The sequence below is a fragment of the Hakea prostrata genome, chromosome 5 (assembly GCF_041222555.1).
Source record: "Hakea prostrata isolate BN-2017 chromosome 5, UWA_Hpros_2, whole genome shotgun sequence".
NCBI lineage: Eukaryota > Viridiplantae > Streptophyta > Magnoliopsida > Proteales > Proteaceae > Hakea > Hakea prostrata.
The window spans coordinates 18,515,786-18,525,321 of record NC_142604.1 but is presented as its reverse complement, the minus strand read 5'-3'; the positions used below and the strand labels follow the sequence as shown (position 1 = coordinate 18,525,321).

The 9,536-nt window shown below is 38.1% G+C and overlaps 1 protein-coding gene across 2 annotated transcripts; it reads left to right on the top strand.

The window, feature by feature from the left end:
* The first annotated feature begins 906 nt into the window (after window positions 1-906).
* On the top strand, window positions 907-8,387 carry LOC149015592 (uncharacterized). 2 transcript variants are annotated; one of them, XM_089156075.1, is made up of 4 exons: window positions 907-1,433; window positions 5,095-5,874; window positions 7,736-7,783; window positions 7,862-8,387. In XM_089156075.1, exons 1-4 carry the CDS (start codon window positions 1,254-1,256, stop codon window positions 8,168-8,170), a joined length of 1,317 nt encoding a protein of 438 aa, XP_089012201.1. In that variant the 5' UTR covers window positions 907-1,253; the 3' UTR covers window positions 8,171-8,387. The 2 variants fall into 2 exon arrangements, with proteins under 2 accessions (XP_089012201.1, XP_089012202.1); XM_089156076.1 differs by having other exon boundaries at window positions 7,857-7,999.
* The last annotated feature ends 1,149 nt before the right edge of the window (window positions 8,388-9,536 follow it).

The window sequence follows — 9,536 nt, the reverse complement described above, 5'->3', positions numbered from 1 at the left end:
AAACATATCATTTCAAACCACTTCCATATAATAGCCATATCACATCACCACAAAACATCCCGCCTATCTATTCTTAACAAATTCTCTCAAGAGGTAGATCTCTTCATCTAACACCCTCTTGCCTCAAACGCTCAAACCTTTTGTCTACTTTCACCCACTTTCTTTTTTAATAAATATTAGTCACAACAAAGAAAGTTCTCAAAAAAAGTTCTGTGTATGTCATCCCACTCCAAAAATTCACCCAATATTTTAAGAGTGAAAGGAATTATTTTACTAAACAATTATTGCATCAATCAACATAATATTAATAACTCATATATATTTATATTATATATATATAAAGATAAGACATAATTTAATCTGACCCAAAAGGTTTGCGTATGTCATCCCACTCCAACAAAATGTTTTATTTCACCCAATATTTTAAAAAAATGCGCCGTGAAATTTTGCTTGTGAAATTAAGGTTTACAGTAACCCACAATTACCAATTACCGCATCAATCAACATTAATATTAATAACTCCCATAGAAACAATTAAATATTAGCTAAAGCGAAAAAATACTCTATCAAGAGAGATAATTTTTAAAATCACTTGACCATTACATAGGTTCTCTTCCTAAAAACGAAAACGTTTATATTTAAAATAAAAAAAAAAAAGGGGGGGGGGGGGGGTGGTGGTGTTTTTTTTTTTTAATATGCGTCAGTGGGGGCCCAGTGACAGATTCCTTTAAACCTTGGTGAAAATAAAGGTAAAATTGACGGATCTAGACCGATATTGATCAGACCGAATTGACATTAATTTGGGACCAAAACCGATACCGATCTCGATCCGGACACAGTGCGCATGTTAGCATAAAGGATAAAAGAAGAGTCACGCAACCGCTTCTCCCTTTAGGAAACGCAAACAGAAGAGAAGCTGAGAAGTGAGAAGTCTCTCTCGAATCGCTAATTCACTCTTCCTATTTTCATTTTTGTTCTTAATTTTTAGAAAGAAAAAAAAAAATGAAGGCTAAAAAACCAAGCAGAAGGCCACAAATGCCGGTCTTCTTCTCAAGTGGAATTTGGCATCTCTCTCTCTTGAAATCCAAATATAACAACGGCAACAACCACAACTGCAACCACGGGAACAAACCGAAAAGCAAGAGAGACATAGATTGAACGTAAAGAAATTAAAGTGATAGAGGAAGCTGGGATAGGAGAGAGAGAGAGAGAGAGAGAGAGAGAAGAAGAGAAGAAAGCTCTGGATAGAAGTAATGTCGTATTCTTCATCATCTGGGGAAGAAGAAGATGAGGGAATTGACGGTTACCGGAAAGGTGGTTATCATGATGTCAGAGTTGGAGATCCCTTTGCTGGTGGTCGATACATCGTGCAAAGGAAGCTGGGCTGGGGTCATTTCTCCACTGTTTGGCTTGCTTATGATATCCAATGCTCCGTAGGTTCTTCTTCTTTTCCAAAATCTCTGCTTTTATTGTGTATCTTCATTCTACCTATTGGGTTTTCGCTATAATTTTGCCTTGGTTACCATAATTTAGTGGATTTTGCTGCACTTTTCTTTTGGTGAAAAGAAACTTATTGAGAAACTGAGTCAGAAAAGCCATTGGAATCCTCTGAACATATTGAAGGATCCAAGGATCAGTAAAATGCCAATAAATCAGAGACTCATACAGCTACCTTGACCCAGGAATCTACAACATAGTTGGAAGACCTTGGAATACACTTAAAACCACACCCTACGAAATGGTCTTGATACTGTTGAATATCTTGTTGAGCATTATAAAGCTCCACCGGTGGGATACAGCTTCACAAGAATCTGATTCAAATACAATAGAATCATAACCTGATACCAGAGCTAGAAGTAAGCCAGATCTGATCACCAACAATTCTTGTTACAACGCTGAATCTGTTGTGGTTCCACAAAAGAAGGTCAGAGAGAGGCTTGCTGTCATGATCTCTACATATCGCCTCAAGACCTGTCCTTTCTATCTTTTTCCCTCCAATCTGAATTACAATTTACTTTAACAAACCCTTTTGAAGGAGCAACCCAACTTGAGCCCTCTGAATTGACAATTGAATGTTCTCTTGAATCTGATGACTCCAAACAGAATTCTTACTAGCAGATAAGAACTCTTCCCAAGCTTTTCCTGCAATCTTGAAGACTTCATTTGGTGTCCAACTGCATTTTCTAAAAGCTCTTTCATTTTAGCCCTCCAAATATTCCATAAAATGAAAATAGCATGGGAAGCGGTCCTGAGCAAACTTATTTATACCCTGCCATTTACTAAGAAATTCCTTTTATACACATATTTTTATGTCTCCGAAAGTCATTTTTCATGTCATCTCGATCTGCTGTCTGATTCTGTATTTCAGCCGCTAGATTTTCGTGCATCGACTGTACCACTGTGATTCCCTATATCTATTTGGATTCCAGAACTCTTTGTTTGTTGTTAATGTCACATTTGTCTTGATCCATTTCCTGAGTTACGTTTCTGCAGATGATTTCTTTTTCTAAAATGATCTTTATTCTTTCTTTTTCTTTTTTTTTTGTGGGGGGGGGGGGTGTTATTCTCCAAGTTTTGCTTCTTTTTCTATGCATTTGATGTTTAATTTCTTTCATTTATGTATCAAATCTTAATTGTATTGCTTGGATGACTGCCGACTGGGACAATGTTTTGATCTAGGCCTGACCGAACATTTGTGAGAATCCCTATAAATGGTGGTACCAGATCGCTTCAAAGGCCTCTGGTTTGGTTTGTTTATTTCAGGAGCCCTACGTAATCCATTCAAATTTATGTCATTTTCATTTCATCTTTCTATGGAATCACATGTCCGTATGGGGTTTCTGCCATCTGATTTTGATTGACTTATTATTTATTTGGGTTTTTTGTTCCTCAAGTGCACTACCTGAATCTTTTCATTGCCCTTATCTGGGTCCCTTTGATTGATTTAAGCAATTAATCTATTGTTTTTTTTCCTTCCTTTTCTCCTTTTTTTTGTAAAAATTCATTATATAGTGTGTTTTGCTTTTTTATTTTTTTCCTCACCCCCTCTTTTATGGGAATTTTTTTATCTGAGTTCTATGCAAAAAGAGAGAAAAGGAAGTAAAAAAAAAAAAAATCAAAGAAAAATAGATAAAAGAATTAAAAAAAAGTTTATTAAGGTGTGAAAGCAAAGGGTAATTTGGCCATTTTGAAACATCAAGGGAGAAGGAGAAGTAATGGTTCAATATTTTGAGGGAATCTCAGGTAAAACTTTTCAGAGGGGGAGTAAAAGCAATTAGATAGCAAGTACTAGGGAGGAATTGAAAATTTCACCATCAATAATACTTGATGAACTTCTTTATATTCTTCCAAGCACCATTGACGTCTGATAGGCATGGGGAACATTAGCTCAGGGATGGCAATTTTGCCCTTCTTTCTCTAAGAACTTTATGGAAACCATGTCCCATCACTTGTAACTCTTGCATTGCCTCTTTAGGGAGAACTCTAATCGTTCAAATCATACTACAACAACAACCATAACCTTATGGGCTTGGCTACATGGACCTGATATGATTTATGATAATAATAGAAATAGGAGAGGTAAAAGGAAGTAAAATGGGAGAATAAGTAAAAGGAGTAGCCAAAGTAGTAGAATCAAATATCCCAGGGATGTCCCCTACAATTTGTTGGCTACACGGGTACTTGACCTTGAAACAACTCCATCTACAGTTGTAATAGGATTGAGCCCTACCATAAGCATATCTTTCTATAATAGGATTAAGCCCCACCATAAGCTTATCCTTTCTAATGGAACTGATACTGAAGATTTTAAATAAATCAGAGGGGTTTAAAGGTCTCATCTTTTGGAACCAAAACTTCACTCTCGTTGGCAAGACCCCCGCTGTAGGGTGATGGAGAAAGCTATAGGCCCAAAAACTTCAACCGTTACCCCCCCCCCTTTCTAGGTGGGGATGCTTGGGGGACCTCATCTTGTCATTTCATCTTTTCTCATTCCTGTTAGGCCAAAGTTTTTGACGTTTCCTTCTCTGGAGAGGTTTTCATAGAGACCATCACTATCAACTCCTTGAGAGGGGTAGGCAATCCATTTACTAGAACATAAGGGATCAGAGGTTCAAATAGTAACAGGTCTCTTGTGAGGGTCCCTTTGGTCTTCCCCAAAGGCTGGTTAGCCATGTAGTCACTATACCAAATGCGCTAAATGCATTAGATAGAAGAAGCTATAGGAGCCCCTGTGCGGTGAACCCGTTGGCCTGACCCTCCTTTGATGCTTCAAGCAGGTTTTGAACCAAACCATTATTCCTCTGCTCAAGAACACAAACTACTGAATCTCAAGCTTATATTGTCTTTTTTTTTTTGTTTTCCTGTCCTCTTCTCTCTTTTCTTGCAAATCTAATTTGAGGTAAAATCTGCAATCTGCTGGTCAATTGCCATGACCTTCTGGTCAACCGGCAGGCCACTGACGTTCCAACTAATCCTCCTGGTTCCATGTCAACCGATCAACAAATTGATCAGCACAATCTGGCCGACCGGCAAGACTACTTGTATCTGATTAGCAGGCTACTGGAAGCCTTCTGGTCAACTGGAAACTGCTAAATTTGTTGCATCTACCTACTTTTACTCAGTTTGACCTGATTCTTATTTGGTATGGACAATAATTCCATCATCAATGTTTTTCGTATTTTGGGATTCCCCAAACCCTGCTGTCTCACCAATCACCAGTACTTCAAAACTGACTGGGGGTGTCAATGGTAGGAACCATGCATATCTAGGTTCAGTCTATCTCATTCAGCACTAAACTATGATGTTCAATTAACTCATGTTAGATTGTAAAACATTATTCTGTACTTACCTGAGCGGATGATGACTCTTCTGTCAAACCAGCATGAACTCTGTCACAAACATCGACATTTAGATATGTTCTTAGGTATGGGGTGTGATATAGCATACCTTTGATGATAACCTTTTTTGTTTTTTGGGGGGTGGGGGGGGGTCCGTTTTGGCTGTTTCAATTTACCAAACTTCTATATTGTGGGAATTTCTTCCCCAGTTTTCCATTTCCTGTGGAAGCTGACAGTTGCTCCATTTGGCATGCAGAGATTCGTAGCTCTTAAGATCCAGAAAAGTGCTGCTGAATTTGCTCAAGCTGCCCTCCATGAGATCGAAGTTCTCTCTGCAATAACTTGTGGTGATCCCTCTAATTCCAAATGCATTGTTCGACTGATTGACCACTTCAAGCATGTGGGCCCAAATGGGCAACACCTATGTATGGTTCTTGAGTTTCTTGGTGATAGTTTGCTTCGGTTGACAAGATATAACCGTTATAATGGCCTTGAATTGAACAAAGTTAGGGAGATTTGCAGATGGATTTTACAAGGTCTGGATTACTTGCACAGGGAACTTAATATAATTCATACAGATCTAAAACTTGAAAATGTTCTTCTTGTCTCCTCCATTGACCCTGCAAAAGATCCTGTTCGGGCTGGGTTAACTCCAATTCTTGAAAGACCTGAAGGTAATCCTAATGGCAGGACCGTAGTGAATTTGATTGAGAAAAAGCTGAGGAGGAGGGCAAGGAGGGCAGTGGCAAGAATCTCAGGAAAAAGAGGTTCATTGGGTGGTCCAATAAAGCAGGAGAGGCGATTGAATGGGATTGATTTAAAGTGCAAGATTGTCGATTTTGGAAATGCTTGTTGGGTTGATAAACAGTTCTCAGATATTATTCAGACGAGGCAGTATAGGGCACCTGAGGTCATTCTTGGGGCTGGATATTCCTTCCCTGTTGATGTGTGGTCTTTTGGTTGCATTGCCTTTGAGCTTGCTACTGGTGAGATGCTGTTTGCTCCTACAATTGGCCAAGGGTATAGTGAAGATGAGGTCAGACTCTTGTCTTTGATTTTCTATCTTTAATGCAATTTCACAGGGGAGCTTTTTCATTCATGGCTATATGTACTTTGTGCAAAGACAAAAGTTATTAGTGATGTTAGTGTTAGAACATATATTTGGGCACTTGCCAAAGGGTTCACCAATTGCATGAGGCTCCTGCCACTGCAGAGTTTGGGGGGGGGGGGTCATAATGTATGCTTTATCCTTGCTTTTGCAGAGAGGTGTTTCTAAACTTGAAGCCATGGCCACTTTCTCATACTGGAGCAACCATTACTGTTGTTGCACCAAGGCCCATTCTCTTACATGGGGTACTTGCCATTGCTAAAAAATGAGACGTATATGGAGAAAGATAAATATGTTTTTCATTAAAAGAAACTCAATAAACAGATTTAATGGTGTCTGTATCATAGCTTTCACCATGAGTAATATCTTGTTAACAGAAATATTATAATCTTAAATTTAGCATCTCATTGTTAATAATCCGAAAATTTTGCATTAAGGCATGTTAGGATATGTCTTCCTACGATACCTTTAATACCTAATCTCATCTGTTGGTTCTGTTAAATTATAAAGACATTGTCAAGTATGTCATAAGCAGGTTGTGTAGGAGGTTACATGTCTCTTGTCTTGATCAGCATGTAGGTTACATGTCTTTTGTTCTTATCAGCTTGTAGGCTACTTGTCCTTTGAACTTTTTGCTTAAAGATAGTGTTCCTCCTGAATTAATTTGCTCTGTTAAAAGATGTTGTATTTGATTTAAATGACTCAGGAAGTCATTTACCTTTTCTCTTCTCCCGGTTGACAAATCTTAATAATAACTGTGGACTCCTATTAGGAAACTAGCTGGTTATGAATTCTCTATTGTCTATGATGATATGATGTTGTCTATGATGATATGATGTGGTTGGTCAAAGATGCAAAGTAGTAAAGATAATAAGAATGTGAAGATATTGGAAGAAAATGGAACCAGACATGAAGTATTGTCAGTGCTTTAGTCTATTGCTCATATAATACTGGTCATGGAAAATTTTAGTCTTGGTTGGAACTGCTAAAGAAAAAATAAGAATGTGATTATGTGAAGGCATTGGAGAAAACTGAACCAGGCAAAATTATTGTCATTTAGTTTACATTATTTCTCATATTGTACTGAACATAGAAAATTCACAGTTTTGGCTGTTTTACCTAGTGTTCTGTTTAGTGGGTTTGGAGCTCGTTAAGGATTTGTGAGGTTACTTGTTCAAATTGGGTTAACATGAGATGAAGAGCTGCAATATCCTTCATCCAGAAAATGAGTTGCAATATCTTGTGTCTATAGAATTATACTAATTCGTCATTTAGGATTTTGGTGTAAGCCATTCTATTATGTATCCAAATAGTATGCATGCTCCACTTCATACTCATTAAGAGACAATGAATTAATAAAGCCATATAATTGGTGGCATGTTACAAAGATATGGCACCTGGTCTGGCACAAAGCATGAAGAATTATATAGTTGTGTTGCTTCTGCCCAAATTTCTTGGTATGGGGTTTCATTGGTTTCATCGTCCGGTTTGTGCCATGAAATGACTTCAAAATTATTTTTCGGGTATCTATGCATGCATATGCATGTCATATCCTCTCATCTGGCTCTTTTTTGAAAAAAGAGTTTCTAGCAGAACATGGTTACTCATAACAAGATTCTGTAGGATTTAAGTGGTCCTAATTTAATTTTTCTACGAATGGTTTAAGAGAAGTAAGCTTTTAAAGGGTACCCAATGTGTATCCGAAGTTAGTTTCCCTAAATGAGTGTTTCAGTTCTGGCAAAACATATCCTTCTTCCATTGAACTTATTGTTGGTGGGTGGGCTTTCAGGATCACCTGGCTCTGATGATGGAACTTCTAGGAAAGATGCCTCGGAAGGTGAGCAAATAATTTAATTTTCCAATTCCGGCACGACGCCATCTAATAATTCCATTCCTTAATGCTGGTAAAGAGCAGATTGCTATTGCTGGATCTCGATCAAAGGAGTACTTTGACAGACATGGAGATCTAAAGAGGATCCGGAGACTGAAGTTCTGGCCACTAGATCGACTTTTGATTGAGAAGTACAAATTTTCCCAATCTGATGCCAAGGAATTTGCTGAGTTTCTTTGCCCCCTTCTCAATTTTGCACCAGAGAACCGACCAACAGCAGAGCAGTGCTTACAGCACCCATGGCTTAACATCAAAAGTTCTACAGATTGTGCCAAAGGCAAAGAATCTAGTATGGAAAAGTTGGGAGTTGGAGTCAACAAACTTATGATTTAGTGGTTAAACGAAGCATGGATTGGAGGATTTGGCATGTTTCTCTCTTTCAAAACTCTTCTTCCACAGCATGGGTATAGTTTATGATCTAATTTGTCTGTAAAGTCATCAATAAGATTCAATTTTTTTGACTGATTAATGTTGTAATATAGCTCTAATATTGTAATGACAATGTGGATTAAATGAAGCACAGGAAGCTGACCCATTAATGGAGATTTATGGCTATGATATCTGCAGGTGTTGGCCTCTGCATACGGTTAGTGTTTAGATTTGAATTGTATCAGCTAGAAAATCAGGAATTTGAATCCAAACTGGCGTCAAAACCTGATTTACATTGTTCTAGGTGGTGCCAGTTATAAATATTGGGAGTTTGTTTTAACCTACCCTAACACTTTCTCCTTGGGTGAGAGCCAAGGACAGCAACATCTAATAGATAGTTGGTGTGGTTCTGGTTGAAGCCAGACACCTAACTATGTGGTTACCGGCTGATGTGTGGACTGAAATTCACTCTCTTTTTAGGTGTCTTGAAGGAACATAAGAAATATCAGAGGCAGGTAAGAGGGTGAAAAAGAAAAAAAAAAAAAATGCCTACATCAAGATAGGCCTGAATTAGGGTTTAGAATTTAGGGTTTAGGGTTTACCTTGCCTTATGGTTTTGCAAAGAACTGGTTTCACATCTTTGCTGCACAAACTAGGATGCAGTACAGGAAAGGAAGAGTAGTGGAAGGTAGAGTCGGCATCGAGGATAGAGAATAACACTACCATCATACCTCTCCACCATAGACGGGGCAAGGATCAACTTTTGAATACGGGGATTCCCGTAAGATGAACGTTGGAGGGCGCTAGGGTAAAATGTTATCCAAGAATCGAACGAATGGAAGACAAAAGTGATCAGTAGTTTTGAGGGGCTTGTGAACTAAGGTAAAAGGAGAGAAAGGCAAACAAGGTAATATATTATAAGAGATATGGTTGCCATCAACAATAGTAGAATTAGAAAAGAAATTTGAAACAAAGAAAGGCAAGCAAGGCAATATGATCACATGATAAAAGAGTGGAATTCATGATTCCACAGTGCACTCCATCTTCTTCCATGGACCTTTCATTTACTGTTTGTCTCGTTTCTTTCTTTTTTCAGCTCAATAGCATTATCTTTTCTCTCTTAAAGACACTACTTTGATGATTCTCAACACAAATATCACTTCCATGATAGATTGTCTTCTTCTATTACTTTCCAATGCTTTGTCGGTTGGTCATGACCTAAGAGTCTTTTGGGGGGTTTTGACAAACAACAAAGGTTCCAATCCTCTTCTCCCCTTTTAAATCTATACATTAATCTTGGGTTTGCATTTTGGTTTTGGTTGAGATGAAT